General features: G+C 51.3%; 1 protein-coding gene across 1 annotated transcript in view; it reads left to right on the plus strand.

Moving 5' to 3' along the window:
• Positions 1–20,038, plus strand: part of CAPN9 (calpain 9) — a 42,701-nt gene that overhangs the window by 11,258 nt on the left and 11,405 nt on the right. Inside the window, exons 3-13 of the mRNA XM_019757380.3 lie at positions 876–994; positions 2,488–2,621; positions 7,164–7,332; positions 8,290–8,373; positions 10,673–10,758; positions 12,602–12,679; positions 14,680–14,840; positions 15,809–15,966; positions 16,133–16,341; positions 18,266–18,302; positions 19,336–19,416. Coding sequence (XP_019612939.3) covers positions 876–994; positions 2,488–2,621; positions 7,164–7,332; positions 8,290–8,373; positions 10,673–10,758; positions 12,602–12,679; positions 14,680–14,840; positions 15,809–15,966; positions 16,133–16,341; positions 18,266–18,302; positions 19,336–19,416 — 1,316 coding nt within the window. The remainder of the gene's footprint in view (positions 1–875; positions 995–2,487; positions 2,622–7,163; positions 7,333–8,289; positions 8,374–10,672; positions 10,759–12,601; positions 12,680–14,679; positions 14,841–15,808; positions 15,967–16,132; positions 16,342–18,265; positions 18,303–19,335; positions 19,417–20,038) is intronic.

The raw sequence follows: 20,038 nt of genomic DNA on the forward strand, positions 1-20,038 counted from the left end.
TGCTGGGCCCGCATGAGTCTCTGTTGCCAGTGCACAGCAACCAGAAAGGAGTCGTGTGACAGTGTCCCCCGTGCAGTGGCACACGGTACTTTCTGAGGCAGCCAAGTGAGTGCGATGGGGCCTTCAGTTCCAACGATGGTGGTGTGGTCTCTTCACGCAGGAGGTCTGGGGTAAAGTGGAGCCGTCCTGTTGCTTACGGGAACACTCCAAGGACCTTCTCACACCGACTGCATAGGCAGCACCTGAAATGCTGCCGGGCCACCTGTGGGCCTCCTCCCACCCTCAGTAAGTGCACATGGCTGCATCTGGAGGTCTCGACGACACACACAAAACAATGATACTCAATTTTACTTTTTAGTTGTTTTCTAATGTGTGTTAACGTGGAGACACACTGGGGAGATCAGTACATTAGTCGGCCAATTTTGAAAATCCAAGATAATTGGACGCAAATACCCGCAGAGACACCATGACCTGCACCTAAACTGAGTCTGTTTTGGGAGGTGTCAGTCCCAGAAAGGCACTGCAGGGGCCAGGGCTCACCTGGCCACACTGTCTCTGATACCCACAGCCTCGGTCCCCTGGGTGGGAAGTCGCTGGGACTTCCCAGAGCTGACGCATACGGAGCCTGTGTGTGACAGCCGAGTCAGCCCATCCTGTAGCACTGCCAACATGCGGACAGCTGTTTATAACAAACTAGGCAGGAGAGGCGCAAAGGGAGGCAGCGCTCAGGACACAGGCGTTTGTCGGTTGGCTGTCCGTGAAACAGAAAAGATGTGGCCATGTAGGGAATGCCCCTCATGTCCTTCTGGCTTGTATGTTCCCCGTTTGCTGCGACTAAGTAGTGGAAACCGTGATTTATGGCTTCCGTGTTGTAGGCGACTGCTGGCTGCTGGCCGCCATCGCCTCCCTTACGCTAAACCAGAAAGCACTCGCTAGAGTCGTCCCCCAGGACCAGAGCTTCGGCCCCGGTTATGCTGGGATATTCCATTTCCAGGTAAGCGGGAGCCGGGCCAGTGGACTTGCCTCCCTGGGGCCCAGCATGATGCCAGGGGCGTCTTCAGCTGTTAGGTAACCCCGGAGGGAACGCGATCCTACCTGTGTGACAGCGGCGTCCCAGCCTGTCCCACACTTCGCTCTATCGTGGATGACCTCCAGAAGCCCTGGGGCAGAGCAGGCATTGTAAGGTGGGCCTTCTCGGAAAGTACAGAGTAAAACAAGTGATGTTTGGGCAAACCTGGAGGTCCATTTGTTAAGGGTTTTAGTATTTGGGAATTCTTGTGCTTTAAGCATACATGGCCTAAAATGATTTATTCCTCTCAGGAACTGGATTACATCTCATAAACTGAAGAAATATAGATTTGGAGACATGAGTGTGTTTAAAAAATAAAAACTGAGTGAAATACAGAGACATCAGATCCTGGGACCCCGTGGAGGACACAGGACAGAGCCACGCGGGGCGAGGCCTGCCCTGCTTGCTTCTGCTTCCCGGTCTCCCTTCTCCCCTCCCTTATCCACTCTTTCCTTCACCCGGGCCCTCCAAGCCAGCCACTCGAAGGCCAGCCCTGAGCTCCCCCAAAGGTGGCTCCTGCTTCAGGAAGATCTGAAACCCAGGTCTGGCCTTTAAACACTTGCCCCCAAGAAGGCCTGAGGTGACATGTATTGGAAGGGTGAAGCCCCACTGGGGAGCCCAGCTGGGGCAGGCGACAGCATCCCCAAACTGCGCCCCCCCACACACATGCCACTGTGGCTCGTCACCCAGAGTGGGGGGGCTCTAGTTCTTAAAACACACACAACCTCTACCAGGGCCCAGCTGGCCCGTCTGACCGGGTTGACTGCTGACACAGACACTCAGGACACCCCAGCAAGGCTGCCAGTAAATGCGCCAACTCCTCCTCTGACTCTCTTCTTACCTTAGCTTGCTCGGGCCGGCTGAAAGAGCAGGAAGACACATATACACTTGTGCACACACACACACTCATGCAAACACATGCCCATGCTCACACATGCACATGCACACATATGCATACATGTGCACAAACACACGTGCACACACACTCCCCTCACACCTGCACTGCCTCACTACAGCCTCTCTGTGTGAATGGCCGAAAAATCAGTCTTAGAGGCTCAACGTCCCTCCTCCCTCCGGGCGAAGAGGGGACGCAAGGTGAAGGAGCAGCTGAGACAGAGCTGGAAGCTGGGTGGCAGACAGGAGCAGAGGCCTGCCCAGCCACCTGGTGCTCGTAGAGAAGGGCCTATTCGGGGCGCCCGCGAGTGTCCGCACGTGGCCCTGTCCTGCTCCCCTGGACACTGGGGTGACACTAAGTCTTTGAGCTGATGTCAGGGGTGGGGTTGGATGCTCGGCACAGAGTCCTGGTGGCCCTGTGGGGGAAGCCATATGTGATGTGCCTCCAGACCAGAAGGAGGAAAAGCAACTGACGGGGCTCCCGTGGGGCTCACCCCTTGTTTCCGTCTCCACCCCGGCAACAGTTCTGGCAGCACAGCGAGTGGCTGGACGTGGTGATCGATGACCGACTGCCCACCTTCAGGGACCGCCTGGTCTTCCTGCACTCGGCCGACCACAACGAGTTCTGGAGCGCCCTGCTGGAGAAAGCCTACGCCAAGTGAGTGTCCCACTGTGGCAGGCCCCATCCTGGGGCCTTTTCATGCAGCTTCTGTGGGGCCGAGGCGGGGCTCAGGGTTCACAGATGGGCACGGCAGGGCCCGCCAGCATGGGAATGAGCCGCCAGAACAGTTTCCTGTCAGGGCCTAGTGGTGACCATGGCCCTGCTATCCCTGTGTCAGGAAACTGGCTTTTGGAAAAGCTGGGAGGGTAAGCAGAGGGAAACACTAGGTGTGTTGAGAACGCCTGCTTCTCCCGACTTCCTGCCAAACACTGTCACAGTTCAAACATCAGGGCTGCACCACCTGGATAGTAACATTAATTTTTTTCCTTTCAGAATGCTCTTTTTTTTCACTTAAAAAAATTGTGGTAAAATGTACCATCTTAACCATTTTTAAGTGGACAGCTCAGTGGCATTAAGTGCATTCACACTGTTGTGCTACCATCCCCTCCATCACCTCCAGGACTCTTCATCTGGAGAAACTGAGCTCTGTCCCCATTAACCACTAAGCCCCCATCCAGCACCTGGCTCCCACCTACTTTCTGTTCCTGTGGGTTTGGCGAGTCTAGGAACCTCATGTGGGTAGAACCAAGACAGACATTTTTGTCCTCAGGTCCCTGGGCATCTTGATTTCCAGCCCATTGGCTTGTCAGCAAAAGGCCACAGTAGCTGGAGTCCTGTGCTCCGGTAGCTGCAGAGATGACCCGAGAGTCCCTCTCAGGCTCAACCTGGATCTTCAAGCCGTAGGAATCTTGTCCTCAGAGGCAGGGACCAGGGACCTCCACATGGGGCGTCCAAGTAACAAAATAAAATGAAGGCCAACTGGGATTCAGCTGACCCCAAAATCAGTAGGATAGGACTCAAGCCATCAAAGAAGACCCAAGGGTGCACCCTTTGCCCACCCAGCTCTGTGGACAGGCTGGAGGTGGGCAAAGGGCCACTCCTTCCAGGCACAGCAGGGAAAACCAGCTCCATCTCTGCCCTGTGGGGAGTCACCCCCCCCAACAGGGGACCTCTCTAGGGCTACCCCTGTGCTGGGTGGGGGGCGGCTTCATTCTCAGTGAGTACAGCACAAGGAAACACTCCCCTGCAACTGTGGGAAAGGCTTGGGCCAGAAAATCCAGCCAGTGGGATTCAATGGGATGTGAAGGGTTAAGCCTTTCCCTTGGAGAGAAGAGTAAAGAATAGGTTCTCTAAAAAGAAAATCTTTGTTTATTTCTTAGTCATTAAGAGAGGCCAAAAATAGTTGAGAGGACACCCCACCAAAATTGATGTGCAAATGACAAATGAGCACATGCAAAGAGTCTCCACGCCATTTGTCATTAGGACATTACAAATTAAAGAATAATGAAACATTATTACTCACCTGTAGTACCAATTGTTCACAAGGACATGGAGTAACAGGGACCTTCATTCATTGCTGATGGGAATGCAAAATGGTGCATCCATAATGGAAGATAGCTTGACTGCTTCTTTCAAAACTAAACATGGTCTTAGCGAGTGATCTAGCAATTGCTCTCCTTGGTGAATGAGTTTGGTAAAAACTCATGTCCACCCAAAAACCTGCACACAAATGCTTATAACAGCTTTACTCATGATTGCCCCAAACTGGAAGCAGTCAAGATGAATGGATAAACAAAACTGTGCTACATCCAGAAGATGGCCTATTTTTCAGTAATAAAGAGAAATGAACTACCAAGCCATGAAAAGACATGGATGAATATTAATGCATATTGCTAAATGAAAAGAGCCAATGGGAAAGCTATACACTGTGTGTTTCCAACTATGATACATTCTGGAAAAGGCAAAACCATGGAGACAGTAAAAGATCAGTGGTTGCAGGGGTTGAGGTGAGGGGGCGGGGGTGTAGGTGGAGCACAGGGGATTTTTTTAGGGCCATGGAACTACTCTGTATGACACTGTCATGGTGAATACATGACACCATGCATTTCCCAAACCCACAGAACTTTACAGCACAAAGAGTGAATCTTCATACATGCAAATTTAAGAAGTCATCTTGGAGGATGGGGGATCCAGGATGAAATGCAGACTGTGATGAAATAATCTAACTGTATTACAAACCTATGGGACCAACTCCCTGAAGGGCAGGAGAGAAGGCGCTGACCTAGGTAACTCTGGAAATGAACTCAGCCCGTTAGAGCAAAAGCAGGAGAAATTGTCTGTAAGCACTGTGCTCTCGTAGGTGAAGTTGTTCCCTGTACGGGTACAGGACAACAATTCTGACACCACCATACAGATATGCTGAATTGAACAATGAAGTCAATGGTTGGCGGCTGGTGGGAACCACGTGTCTCACTGTTGGAGTGAAGGGTAACAGAGAAGCAAAGGGAGGACACTAGAACAATGCTTGTGGTCATGAGTTAGAGGTGGAGACATCAGCCTGAACTTATGTTTAGTTTAACAGAAACGGTTACATACAGATATGTGTATACATACATGGGTTAGCATACACATGTATATGTCCTTGATTTGTCAGCTGGCAGGACCTAGAAGCCATGACAAACTAAAACCACAAGCACTCCCACCTCTCGGTCTTGGGCTCTAACACCATCCTCCAATAAAGGAACCAGAGCTCCTTGGAGATAAGGCTGATTCTAGGGCAGGAAATCTATAAGAGGGGCCCACAGTATCTTGTAGTACCAGAAAGTGAAACACGCTTTAAACACACACACACACACACACACACACACTCATGTGCACACGTGCACACATACACATGCACTGATGGGGTCATTTCAAAGGGACACAGAAGCCAATAGAAGGACCTGAAAATAACCAAAGCTGGAACAAGTTGAGCAACAAAATAAGTAAGGTAGTACTGGACTATAAACCAAAGTGTAAGATAAATCCACGAGTCCATGCTGATATAAGTAAGTGATGAATAAATAAGTGGGGAGAAGAGACAAACCTCCCATGTAGAAGAATTCCATGTAATTTATGTAGACTCTCTGGCCGTAGGGAGGGTAGCCTAGTCCCCCACTCCTTAAGTGCGGGCTGCACATAGTGACATGCTTCCAAAGAGGACAGTGTGGAGGGGAGATGGAGAGGAACTTGACAGTGGAGAAAACTGATAGAAACGACCTCGTCCAGGCGCTCAAGGTCAACATCACAGCGATAAGCCATGATGTCAGTATGTACGCTGATATGATGTCATGAGAAGGGCACTTTACCTCTGTGGTCTTCCTCCCCAAAACCCAGGACCACTGTCTAATCATGAGAAAAAACAGCAGATGGTCCTCCTCAGAACTGTCCCAGTTATCACAACAAGGCGAGTCTGAGAAGCTGTCACAGCCATGAGTTGCTGAGGAGACCTGAGGACTCAGTGCCAGGTGGAACCCTAGATGGGATCATGGGACAGAAAACATATTAGGTAAAAACTAAGGAAACCTGCATGACGTACAGACTTTAAAGAATGATGATGAATTGGTTCCGTCACTGCGACCAATGTTCCTACTGACGTAAGGTGCTCAGTAGCGGGACACTGGTGAAGGCACGTGGGAACTCTGTGTACCAGGTAAGAATTGTTCTATAAATCTAAGACTTCCAAACGGAAAAGTTTACTTTACAAATGAAGCAGAGTTTGTGTGTATATATGTATATATGTCAATAAACTCATACTAATAAACACATGACTATAAGAAAAATGGTTGGGAGTACATGAGACCAGAAAGAAAGAGAAAGGACCTAAACTCTCTCTCAGTCTATGTACAACTAACACCTTTGTGGTCAGGCCCTGTGCACCTGAGAAGAGAGACTCACTCAACCCTAACAGCAGCCCTAGAGGCAGAGTACAACCAGCGCGTTTTGCAAATCAGGAAACTAAAGCACTAAATGAGTGTGGGGACAGAGCCAGGAGTGCAGTTTCCAGGCTCCGCCTCACGTGGAAAGATGCTGGCTCAGGTAGTAAATGGCCATCAACTGTGATGGGATGGCCAGTAGCTGTGGCTAGTTGGCCGTCAGCTGTAACCAGTGAACCATTGGCCTCTAATATAACTGCTGTGGCTATGCTAGCAGAAAATGGGGGCCTAGCAAGAGGGTGGTGGCTGAGCCTGCAAGGGTGGAGTGTGGATTGCGGATCTATTGTGTGGCTCCTGCTCCCTGTGTCTCCAACCCAGCCGCCAGCCAGTATATAGTGGTACGACTCCCCTATCTATGGCTCTGTGGCTGTTCCTTTTTGGCCTCACCGTGTCCTGCGTTCTTATGTGGGGAGCAGGACCAGAGACCCCGCATGACACCCTGAATGACAATTTGTCCCAAGATCACTGCGGACTGGCCTTTGAACCTGCAGCCAGTTGAGGACCAGGGTCCCCACCACAGGGTCCGCTGCCTCTCACGGAGGGTTTTTGTTTCCTCAGAGCTCCAAGCAAACCCTGATGGCACTTCCGATCCTCCTTCCACACCAGCCAGCCAGGGAAGCCCTGGGAGTTGATGCTCACGTGGTTGGGAAAGTTATAAAACTGACTGAGAGCGCCACCTGGTGGTCTTCCTCGTTCCCTGCAGCGGTCTCCCACTTTCTTGCAGGCTGAACGGGAGCTATGAGGCGCTGAAGGGAGGTAGCGCCATGGAGGCCATGGAGGACTTCACCGGGGGCATAGCAGAGACCTTCTTGACTAAGGAGGCTCCAGAGAACTTCTACGAGATTCTAGAGAAGGCCTTGAAGAGGGGCTGTCTGGTGGGCTGCTCCATCGATGTAAGTCACTCGCCTTCCAGGTACTGTGCTGGGGCCAGGGGTCTGAGCCAGTGCCCTGGCCACACACAAGGAGAGGCATGACTTTCGGTGGTGGTGGGGTCGGGGTCGGGGGGGTCAATGTTTATTTTAATTAAAGCAAGAGTTTCTATTTAATGTTTTTCAAATTGAAAGGTAAGACACAGTTGCTGTATCAGGTATATGAACAGTCCTGAGATACCTAAAGGCACATGCCTGCCTCCCGCCCTCAGCACCAGGCCTGTGACGCCTGGCGTGTGCGCCTCACACTCTCCACACTTGTACAACAGGCACGCACACAGGTACAGGAGCACGGGGCAGGTTGGTTTGATTTCACTAAATGGAATCTTACCATAGACTTTTCTGAAAGTTGTTTATTTCGCTTCATATATCATGAAAAAATAATCAGTAGATAGAAATCTAACAGCATTTAAAGTTTTTTCTTTATGTGTACAAGCACACACACAGAATTCTACCTCTTCTATTTTTTAAACATATTCAAATTTTCGATTTCCTTTTCGATTAACCTTGAGACTTCACTCTTTGTTTGTCAATTATCCCCCTCCTTTGAGTTTTCCAATTTGTGACATGAAGTTGTATGTGACACTGTTACATGCTTCTTCCATGTGTGTGTGACTGTGTTTCTCTCTCATGCTGCTGCATGATGGGACCGTCAGGTTGTTCTGTTTGGGGGCAAAAAAGTGAAGTAATCGCTGGAGTCCGAGCTGCGAATGAGTGTCTCCTCACCGGAAGAGACTGGGAATTGCTGAATGTCACTGCAACCTTCTTAGGGTGTCCTCTGTACTCATTTTATATGCCCCAGGCACATGGCCCTCACCTGGAGGAGCAGGAGGGACCAGGCCAGGCGCAGAGCTCAGTCTGGCCAGGTAACAAAAGCTTGACTCACACAATGGGTCCAACGCTGCTCTTGTCATGTTTCAGATCAGAAATGCTGCAGAATCCGAAGCCCGGACGCCTTTCGGTCTTATTAAGGGCCATGCCTACACTGTGACGGGAATTGACCAGGTGGGTGACATAACCCGCTGCTGACAGGGCACAAGGACAGATTCAGCAACAGTAGTCCCTTATGCTTGTTTAGTGCATCACAGTTCAAACCTCACTTTCAGACATTTCAGGCAATGTCTCATCTAAAGAGGCAGGCTGGAATTCAAAACAGCCAAACAGGAAAGAGAGAAGCATGTGATTCCAGCACAGCACCAAACTTGTTTAGTGGGTGTGAGAACCGGGTCTTCCCTAAATCCAGTGCTGTAATGGTCAGGGTTGTCCAGGGAACAAGCAATAGGTAGAGAGAGAGATAGTGACAGAGGGAGGGAGGGAGGGAAGGAGGGAGGTTTATTATTATGAGGAATTGGTTCATGTGATGACGGAGGCTGAGAAGTCCTATGACCGCATCTGTAAGCTGGAGACTCAGGACAGCTGGTGGTGTAGTTCTAGTCCAAGTGTAAAAGCCAGAGAACCAATAATTCAAGTCCTAGTCCTAGAGCAGAAGGAACCCAAAGTCCCGGTTCACAGTCTTGCAAGGAGGGAATTGTTCCTTCCGTGGCCTCTTCATTCTATTTAGACCTTCATCTGATTAGATAGAGCCCACTGACATCGGGGAGGGCCATCTGCTTTACTCCGTACACTGATTCAAATGCTAATCTCCTCTGGAAACACCCTCGCAGACACACCCAGAATAATGTATAACCAAATATCTGGACCCCTGTGACCAGTGAAGTGGACACATAAAATCAGCCCTCACAAGGCCTCTTGCCTGCAGCTGTGGTCCAGGGTGGGACTGACCCCCGGGACCCACCTAGCCCCACGAGGCAGCACTCTGACTGCCAGGGAGGGAGGACTTGGCGTGGGTGGGGGCTCCCTGAGGGGAGCATAGGAAAGAGAAGGGAAGAGGATGATGAACGAGGACGACAAGAAGCCCAGGGCTACACTCGCTCACATTCAAGTGCAATGAACCCCAACAGCCTGGCCTGACCCTCTCATCTGTGTGTCTCTGAGGCGGGTCTGAAACATGGTTTGTAGAGGACACAAGCACCTCTGGTGTCCTCCTGTTGCTGCCCACGCTTTGGGTAACACACTCCGTGGGAGTGAAGAGTGTGGAAGGAAGCACCTGCCCCCCTTGCTCACCGGGGCGTGAGCAGAGCAGTCCGGGGGAAGGCATGTGGATCTCTAGATTTGTAGGTACTTGCGCTGGCTACTTTCCACCTTCCCACACGCCCTGCCAATCGCTCACCTGAATAGGCATGTGATTTTTAATTTTAGATCTAAATATTATTCCAAGTAACAACAGAAACGTTCCACCTCCTATGAATCTGGTCAGTTGCTTTTGCTTTCTCTCCTCCGGCAAAGACTTTCCTTTCCTTGCACGTTTCAGTCAGGGAACATCTTATATGGTGAGGGGCAAGCCACATCTTAAAGTCCGGAGAGGTTATACCAACTTAAATTATTTTTACACATCAAAAATACAATTTGTGTCAAGTGCACGAGGATAAAATATTCTGAGAGCTAAGATTTCTGGTTCACTGATGGATAGAAGTCTTTTACTTCCACTCTTTTCCTCTAAGCTCTTTCTAAAATGGACTGAGGGGAGAACATTGGATTTAGCATACTTAGAAGAGGTTTTTGCTTATTGTTGTTTAAATTCCCAGCTTGTGCTTATTTTCATGTCATTCATCTGTGAGTAAGATGCTAAAGATGAAGGAAACGCAGTACAGCCATGTGCCCCTAATGATGGGGAAATACCTGAGAAGTGTGTCATTAGGCGAGTCGTCGTTGTGTGAACATCACGGAGGCACTTACACACCGAGATGTACAGCCTCCTACACACCTTGGTTGCGTGGTATGTCACCACCTTACATGCGGCCCGGCATTGACAGAAATGTCCATATGGGCACGTGACTCGGCAGTTCCTCGAGCACGCTGAGAACCCTACCATTCGCTGTACTGGGTGCACACAGATGGGTAACACTTGGCCCCGCCTCGGAGAATCCACTCTAGAGAGAGCTCAGTCATGTGAAGATTCATGTGGACTAATTTCTCATGCATCGCAATTCTACTTTATATCACTATTCTACTTTATTTCCCAGATTCAGCATACCTGTTCTGGGGTGATTCATAACCCATCACTGGCAATGCTAGCCATTGTGTTCAACAGGAATTAGGAAGTTCCAAGGGCTCGGAAAGAGCTGATGGGTTTCGGCGTGTCTGTAGCATGTTGTAGTCAGAGGCTTTCAGTAAAGCCCGCTCATGGCTGGAGCTCATGGAGGCAGTTATCATTTCACATTTCCCCATTGCTTTTCCTTTCCAGGTAAGCTTCCAAGGCCAGAAGGTCAGACTCATCAGAGTCCGGAACCCATGGGGCCAGGTCGAGTGGAATGGGTCCTGGAGCGACAGGTCAGTCCCCACCCATCTCTCTGGCCCACTCTCCTTCTTACTGTTCCTGGGGTGAGAGGCGCCAGGCTGGCTTGTGCAGACGTGGGGAGGAGGAGCAGTTTGTCTCGATTGTCCGCTGGCTCTTATTCAGGGTCCTGTCCTGCTCTGGGCACCTCACTTCAGCCCCAGGGCCTGCCTTGCAGTCAAACTTGATTCTCAAGGGAGAGTCTTACAGCTGCTCTTCAACTTCCATGTAATTATGTTTATGTCAGTGAGTGTATTGTATTAGCTCATCCCCACAGCATGGCAAAAGGCTTGGTCTCCAGTCCTGACTAGCTCCGGTGAGCTCTGTGTGTGTGTGTGTGTGTGTGTGTGTGTGTGTGTGTGTGTGGTGTGTGCTTGCGTGTGTGTGTACATATGTCTGGGTCTCTACATGTATGTGTATGTATGCTCATGCGCACTTTGGGTGGGGGAGGGGTGGCAATGAATATTTTTGGTGTGAGAATCCCTGAAACATTGCCAGGTAGGTCACTAGAGAGTTCTCTGTAATGACCACTGACCATTGGCCAGAGTCCCAGTGGCCCAGTAGAGACAAAAAGGAAGTGGACTAGAAAATTCACCCATTACAGAGCAGTTAACGAGGGTTAACTTGACAATTGGCCCCCAATTGTCAAGAAAGGTCTGCCTTTGTGGTGTGTTCTCTCCTCGTCTCTTGGGAAGTGGCCCAGGTGCCTGAGATCGGGCGTGTTTTGGTGTGCTCCTGCGGGGCCCACCCTGAGCTGTCCGTCCCCGACTCCCTCCCCCTCTGCGGGGTTCTCTGCTGTGCCCCCTCCGTCCCACCCACAGCTTGTGGGGCTCTGAGAGCCCTGCAGAAAGTCTAGAACTGGACTAACTCTGATCCGGTGATTGTCCTCAGCTCAGAGGCACCAACTCACCAACCACTGGTGTATGGGTGGCTTTATCAACCAGGCTCCAACTGGCGGGCATAGCGTGCACGCCTGGGACTGCTGTGTCCCCACCGCTGCTCTTGTCCCTGCCCCCTGCCCTCTTGTTGGTTAGCTTCCACCTTCTCAGAATTGGCAGGAGATGATTCAGACCAGACCAACATCAAAGGAGGGAAGAGCTCCGCCTCCCTCTCCTGGCGGAGATGGAAAGAGCAGAAATTTTTCCCCCTTTCTTCCGCCTTCCCCCCCAGACTCTGGTTCAAACCATTGTTTCTCAGTCTAGTTGTGTAGGACACAGCTCCCTGGCCCATGCTGGTATTATGAGCCTTGCACACCCCCTGCTGAGGCAGTCGGTCACCAGTTGTCGGTTGGCCGCTCACAGCAGCTCACAGCAGCTCTCACCAGGTGCCAGCCACTCACGCTGGCTGCTGGCCGCTCACTCTGACCACTGGCCACTCATGGCAGCACATGGTAGCCCACGGCAGCACACAGCAGCTCACGATGGTTGCTGGCTACTCACACTGGCCACCGGCCACCGGCCACTCCTGGCAGTACACAGCAGACCGCAGCGGCACTCAGCAGCCCTGCGGCAGCTCACGCCAACCTCTGGCTGCTCACGGCAGCCCAACTCCAGGGAGAGCTGTTGTTCACAATCTTAGCTGTAGAGGGCGCAACTCACTGGCCCATGTGGGAATCCAACCAGCGACCTCGGCTTAGGAGCACCGCACTCCCTCCACCTGAGGCACCGGGCCAGCCCAAGAACAGAAATATTAACACCAGAATTAATGAGACGCTTCACATCATGAGTAGACTTGTACTGCACACCCCGCTTTCTGGGAGGGGCTGCCCCATCCAGGGCCACTATGGTTTCTGCTGGTGCACATAACCCTCAGCCTAACCCTGACTTTGCTTCCTCCAAGTTCTTCCGAGTGGCGTTCCATTGGCCCAGCTGAGCAGCAGCGCCTGTGTCACATGGCTCTGGATGATGGGGAGTTCTGGTACCGTGTTTGTCTGTTTTCTCTTCTGTATTAAGCACAGGTGTGAGTGTGCCCCGTGGCCCTGGGTGCAAGGAGTATCACCTTTCTTTTTCCTCCCTTCCTCCCTCCTGTCCTTCCTTCCTTCCTCCCTTCCTCCCTCCTGTCCTTTCTTTTGTAAATCAAATATTTCTGTCTGAAACTCCTTCTATACACCAGGTTGGCAGAGAAATTAATCTTTTATGTTTTGGGGACTTGCCCCATCTCCAGGTTAGTTTGAGTCTCAGGAGAGTTGGACGTGGGGCAGAGCCTCTGGTCTCCAGCCCAGCATCCCTCCTCTGAGCTCTCTGTCATCCAGGTTTGCATGGCAAATTTGAGGACAGGCAGCCTGCTGCTCACAGGGCTCAGCTAAGTGACAGGGACCCTTGAAGGCAGTTACCTTGAGAGCATCTAAAGCTATAGACTTAAGTGGGAAAGGAACATGCCTAATCTGGCTTTCCACAGGGCTGGATCTCTTTATTCAACTGAAAATTTTAATGGGTCTCCATCTCTAGAAGCTTTTGTCAGTCTTATTTGTTCCTGTGGGATGCAGACACATCTGGCTCTTCCAACCCTGAAAGACCACAGCTTTCGGATGTCTGGAGCTCTGCCATTTTGTGTGCTTGAACCAGTCAGTCCTGGCTTGAGCTCCACTCTCCTGACACCATATTAAATACAACAAGCAAAACCCAGCAGACACATTACTCCAGCTTTCCCCATTCTTTTCCCCTAGAGCACAGCCTCAGTAAGCATTTATTTGTTCTGTTTTCCATATTTTTGCAGACAACAGTTTTAGCAAATGCTTTGCTATTCATAGCATGGACATCTATTTTCCAACTCCAGTATTTTCTTGCAGTGTCCTGCCCAGCTACTACGCTGATGTCACATGTTTTAGAATTCTGTTATGGTGGGTCAGTGCTCCAAGGACCAATGGCTTAGGGAACAGCACCTGCTGAGACTAATACTTAACTGTGTAAAGACTCAAATGCAATAGCATTTATTTCTCACTCGTAACAGTCCGTGAGCACATCCCTATTCTGTGGGTGGCTCTGTCCATGACTGACTCGGGGAGCCAAGCTCCTTCATTATGTGGCTCCAATAGCCCCTGGGGTCACATGGTCATCTGCAGGATGCCAACAGAAGAGGGAAGAAAAGGAAAGATTGGAGAAGACAGCCCCATTTCCTAAAGCCTTAGCCCAGAAGTAACATATCTACTGATTACAGCCCACTGTTGATGGGAGGGGTGGTGTAGTCCCCGGGGGCGAGCTTTGGTGACCTGCTACCCATCTCTGCTTCAGAAACCAGGAAGTTGAAAGTAGGAGAAATGTGTGGAAAACATATAGGGTGTTTGAGAGATTGACAAGCTGTGGAATTGGAAATTAAAGACAAACGTACCTTGAATTTTGAGTACAGATGCCCTGGGTTAATAATGAGTTGTGTGAAAAGAACAAAACTTACAGAAAAAAAGCAGGTCCAGCATTAGTATCCTCACATAAATTGCCAAGTGGCAGCAGGCGGTCAGACGTAATTTGAGAGACTGTATGTAGAGAGGTCCAGCTAGGGAAGGGGGGAGAAATGAGTCAGAGGAAGTGTGGAAATCCACGGGGGAGGCCCAGCAAAGGACAGTGCGTCTGGGTCTCCGCCCCCCAACACTGAGGGCTTCCCTGAGCTTCCTGTTGAAAATCGCACCCACCTACCCTCTCCTCCTTCACCAGAGTTTATATTCTTTGTAGCACTTACATATAATCAACCTACATGTTTACCTTTTATTTCTTTTTACCTTCTTAATCCTGTTCTTTTTCTTTACCTTTTTTGTATTTTCTGTCTCCCCACACCTGAGGACTCCCCATTCCCTAGTACAGGGGCAGGCACTCGATCACCATTTGTTAGGTGAGTGAATGAGTGAATGAATGAACAAACGAACGAACGGGTCATGCCATCACCACCACCACCTACACCGACTGTGTCCTTCCACTTTGTTGCAGGATGGCATTTAGTGACTTTAAGGCCCATTTTGACAAAGTAGAGGTCTGCAACCTCACCCCTGATGCCCTGGAGGAGGACACTGTCCACAGATGGGAGGTGACAGTCCACCAAGGAAGCTGGGTACGGGGCTCCACGGCTGGGGGCTGCCGCAATTTCCTCGGTTGGTAGTCTGCTTGTCAGTCTCTCTATCATTTCCAAGTGTCCAGTCCCGCCCGGGGATGTCAGTGGATCAGGGCCAGGACCCTCGGGAAAGCCCGAACCGTGGGTTAGACACTAGGATTTCAGGGATAATGGGGAAAGCGCTGAGGAGGCTGAGCAGCAAGCTGGGTATAAGTTGCTCAGGGAAACGCCCTTGTTTTACCACTTAGGTTATTTTCCATTACAAGGAGCAGAAAACACAACCCACACTAGCTCAGCAATAAAAAGGGTTTATTGTCCTATGTAACTGAAAAATTCAGAGAAGTAGGGTGGACCCGTTCATTTGTAGTCCTGTGTTCTGCCCTCTTTCCTCAGTAGCCGGTGTCTTCAGTCCAGCTTTCTAGACTCCCAGGAGGGCTCGGTGTTCCTCACTTACACGCACAGCGAAAGCACCTGATTGCCTCAGACAAAAGTCCTCAGCTTCCCTCTAATAGGGAATTCCTTGAACCAGCCAATGTACCTGGTGAATACTGTGGGCTGACTGGCTTTATCCCAATTCCCCATGGCGAGAGGGAATTCCGTAGATTGATCGGGATTCACCCTTGGAGCTGGGTGAGAGGTTGATTCTGCTCAAATGGCACCACCATTACCCGGATACCGGGCACAGCCACAGGTGCCCCACTGTCCCCTTTGAGATGCCAAATGGAAAACATAAGACAGAACAAACTGTAGGTGACCAGACCCAGAAGAATGTGTTTTAAAAGCTGCATGGGAAATGGTTCCAAAGAAAGTGGAAACGAACGGGACAACATTGCATTCTCACAGGAGATTCTAGATCATGGGACAAGAGGGTGATCAGAACAGGGAAGACATTTTCTCAGGGTTGGGAGGATGTGGTGGGTGCCTGGTGTGTGTGTGTGTATGTGTGTGTGTGTCCCCTTCATGGTTTTTTAGAAGAAAGGGAAATGATCTGCCTCTTTCAAATGGCAGACACCTTTTGGACCAACCCACAAATAAAGCTGTCCCTGACTGAGACGGATGAGGGGCAGGAGAACTGCACTTTCCTTGTGGCCCTGATGCAGAAAGATCGAAGGAAACTCAAGAGGTTCGGCGCCAACGTGCTGACCATTGGCTACGCCATTTACCAGGTGCGTGGGGGTCAGCTGCTCCTCAGAACCCACCCTCTGAGTCCTACATTCTTGGTTCCTCTCCAGCCCCATGCCTGAGACTCAATGGCCAGTCACCAAACTGTGTCTAAATAGCCCAAAGCAGCAGCCGTCCCTGAGAACCCACCCCCTTCCTTTCCCATCACAGAGCCCAGACAGAGAGGGACACCTGGACAAAGACTTTTTCCGGTACCATGCCTCCCAGGCCAGGAGCAGAACGTTCATCAACCTGCGAGAGGTATCTGACCGCTTCAGGCTGCCCCCGGGCGAATACATCCTGATCCCCAGCACTTTTGAGCCCCATCAGGAAGCCGATTTCTGCCTGAGGATTTTTTCAGAGAAGAAAGCCATCACCCAGTGAGTAGCAGGTTCAAGAGCCCTTTTCATTCAGAGGCTCATTCACAGAGGAGTCACTGGGGAAGTGTTGGAGCCAGGACCCCACTGTCCCGGTTTCCTGAGAAACCAGGCAGGAGAGTTTCCTAACCCATTTGCACGGCAGATGCATGTCCATTTGAGTTCTGCCCCTCCCCTCCCCTAAACAAACCACCAAATTGTGCTCACAAGATCCTGTTGGGTGGGGCTCTTCATTTCCCAGACCCTATTACCAAGAAGCTTCTGGAGTGGGGCCCCCTTTAGGGACGCTACACTCCTCTGTGCACAGCAAAGTGGGTGACTATGGCATGTATCAAGAATGACATGTCCTTTCAGTTCATTTAAAGAAACGCTGGCGAGTCTGCCTCCCATTGGACATACCTGACATGCTCCACCTCTTCTTTGCAATGTCTTAGCAAACTTATTTTGCATCAGTTACTTCTGTGGAAAAATTTCCCATTACCACCCACTCACCATTGGTTGCTCTGTGGCAGAGGGGAAAAAACCGTTCAGGACACAAGAACCCGTTTCTTTTCCCAGTGGAAACATATAGGGATCACAGAGACGGCTGATTCTCCGCTTAAGCCGCATCAGTCCCCAACGGAATTACCCCTGAGGTAACAGGCAGAGACAGTCATGCTGAGTGGCCCGCTCAGATTCTAGCTTGCGTCTGGTGGCGCAGAACCAACTGGCGGTGTGCATACAGACCGGTCTAAACCCCCAAGTCTGCTCGGCCTTCCCAAGTGGATTATAAAAGGCATGCTTCTTTATCAGTCAGCTGAATGAAAGCAATTGAATCTTTAATTTTAAAAACTCTGCTGGAAATCTGTCCACCAGTCTTCTCCCAGATACTAGTACAAGCTGAGTTGATTTACCAGGATCTATTCACACAAAAACACCCCAAGAGAGACCTCTGCAGATTGACCGCTCCCATGGGCAGCAGGAATGGGAGAGAGTGACTGCCAGGCTGTGCCAACCCTGCCCTTGGTGTCCTGTCCCTTTTGTGGGTGTGGTCAGAGACCTCAGCATTTACAGGCAGTTCACTCCACACTCAGGCCTGCCCTGAACAATACACTTCCGTCTGCGGTGACATCGAGCACCAGTCACTGTGGCTCCGGGACAGACGCCACACTGAACTGTAGTTCCACTGGTTTTCTTCTTGTGAGAGAGTCCAAAATAAGAAGAGAAATCCTCTGAAAGGTTCTGTTGTGTGATCCCCGGAGGGTGAGGAGGAAAGGGAGGACGACTCTGGCGCCATCCTAATATTTGCTTATCTGTATTTTCTTTGAGTTTTTAGCAGGTTTAAACCTTTGTCTAGTATTTTCCCTCTTTTCCCCAAACACAGTCTCAACCTGCAGTCAGGGATTGATGTCCCCAGGAAGGGGCCGTGTCAGGCGCACTCCTTTTGGATCTAACCCAAGTTGCTCCATAATCTTTAAAATTCCCCCACGAATGATTAACCGTCTGTAGCTGAGCGAGTGCCTCCAGCGACCATCATCTCCTTTAGAGATGGGCAGCTTTTGGGGGGCTGGGTGTGAGGAAACTTTTCGGCTTGTGGTTCCTCCGAGACGCTGCCGTCCTACGTAACGCTTCAATGCCCCTTGGTAACACACATCCAGAACGCAGGATGACTGCCCTTTATCTTTCTACTTCTCGAAGTTCAGATTGTACAGTTCTCTGTGGGCGACAGCCAAGCTGCCCCCTCTTATTTTCATGCTGGCCGGGGTCTGAGTGATGAAGGGACAGGGAGGTCAGCGTGTGGGTCTGCAGACCCTGTGAAATGCAGTCGTCACTGCAAAAGAAGAGCTTCAATGTGACACACCTGTCCAGTACCTCTCGGCCCTTTCGCACCGCACAGCCTGATGAGGAAGTTAATCCACAACTGGCAGCATGTTTTCTGCCCCCACAGGGACCTGGACGGAGATGTAGGCATTGACCTTCCTCAGGTGAGCCTTCTCATGTGACTGTGGTGGGTGGGACTCGGTGACTGTCCTGGAACCTGTCCTTCTAACCATAGCATCACATAAAACTCAGAAGTTCAGGGAATGGTTACCTGCGATCAGGTAAGCACCTTGATCTCCTGGAGAACAAGACCTCCTTTAACCCTTCAGGGCCCAACAGCACCGAGTGGGGAACCAGGTGGGTGCTGGGTAGAAAACTCTGGAGGGATCTCTGTGCTACTGACTGGCTCTGTCCCGAGAGACAGCTGCTGCTTCCGGAGGGCTGGAACATCTTTAAAATGTATTTGATTTAGAAGAAATTGATGAAAGAAAATGAGAGAGGCCGGTAGATTCTCCCACCATGGACTCGGAGGAGCGGGGGTGGGGACACACATCACTTCTCCCCTGTGCTGTGTTGTGGGAGCAGGGGCGGGCTTTAGACTTGTGTGGGGCTGTGCGACTTTCCAGCTGGGCAGCATGACACATCCCAAGTCAGCGGTGATCTGCTTGTAGAAGGGCACTTGCGGCTCGTCACTGCCCTGTCCAGCTGGCGGCTTATTAACAGAGCCAAGACCAAACCAAAGCAAAACAGGACAGTCACCCGAGATGTTTGCTGAGCTCTGTGCACACACCAGGCCCAGTGCTCCAAGCTAGAAACAGACTCCCGCCCTCAAAGACGGTGCCACCTAGGGACACAGATGGCTGAGCAACTTATTACAGTCAAGGGTGGTGAGTGGTAGGAGAGGATGGGGACAGCCTTGAGCACCCGCCTCTGTAAGGCGAGCAGGGCTCAGCGAGTCCCCTGACAAGGCCTTCAAGACGCTCCTTCCAAGGAGCCTGGACGGCACTGCTAATGCCACAGGCTGGCCACCTCCAAGCTCAGCAGAACCTCACATATGCCACCTGGCTGAGGGGTCCCGGCTTCTCCCTCAGTGGCACCCCCTTCTGGCTTGTCCTCTTTCTTGCAGTTTCTTTGGGAAAGCAAATGTCAAGTGTCTTTTCTGTGGGTCCAACTCGAGCTCCTCTGGTCTATCCTCAGCCTCGGAAGCCGAGTCCGCCAGGCCAGGAGACAGAGGACGAGCAGCAGTTCCGGGCCCTGTTTGCACGAGTCGCTGGGGAGGTGAGGTGCTGCTGTGGCTGCCAGGCCTGAACCCCTGTGCTGAGGGCTGCTGCCACGCAGGGCCGCAGTGACAGGAAGGCATGTCAGCAACCCTCCCAGAGGCGTGGTGCAGCTGGCAGCAGATTGAGAGTGGTCCCGGGGAGGCCCTGGTCACTGGGAGGCCCTAGTCACTGGGAGGTCCTACCGACAGCCCCCCAGCCTGCCCAGTGATGGGCATGGGCACCTAAGGCCTTGTCCAGGAGGCTCCTTTGAACTGTGGCCAGAAATCACTGTCCTCCTCATGCTGTCTTCCCCAGCCGGCCATGCTGCTGTTCGGGGAGCCTGCCATGAACACCAGGGCCATGGGGCTGACGTCAGGGAAGGACAGTGTGTCCCTTTGTCCCCAGAGAGGCTCCATTCCCATCTCTCTGCCTCTGTTTGCTTGATGGGGGCTCCCAACCCCTCCTGGCTTTCCCTGCCCCTGCTCAGGCCTTAGTCCTCCGAGAAGCTGCCCCATCCATGTGCCCTGGAAGCCTTCAACTGGCTGCCATAACTAAAATTAGCCCAGTAAATGGATTCATGGCAAGACGCTGATGACTGTATTAGCTTCCCACCCCTGACCAGGCTCCTGAAAAGTAAAAGA

Source organism: Rhinolophus sinicus, chromosome 6 (assembly GCF_057876585.1).
Source record: "Rhinolophus sinicus isolate RSI-liver-muscle chromosome 6, RSI-T2T, whole genome shotgun sequence".
Classification (NCBI taxonomy): Eukaryota; Metazoa; Chordata; class Mammalia; order Chiroptera; family Rhinolophidae; genus Rhinolophus; species Rhinolophus sinicus.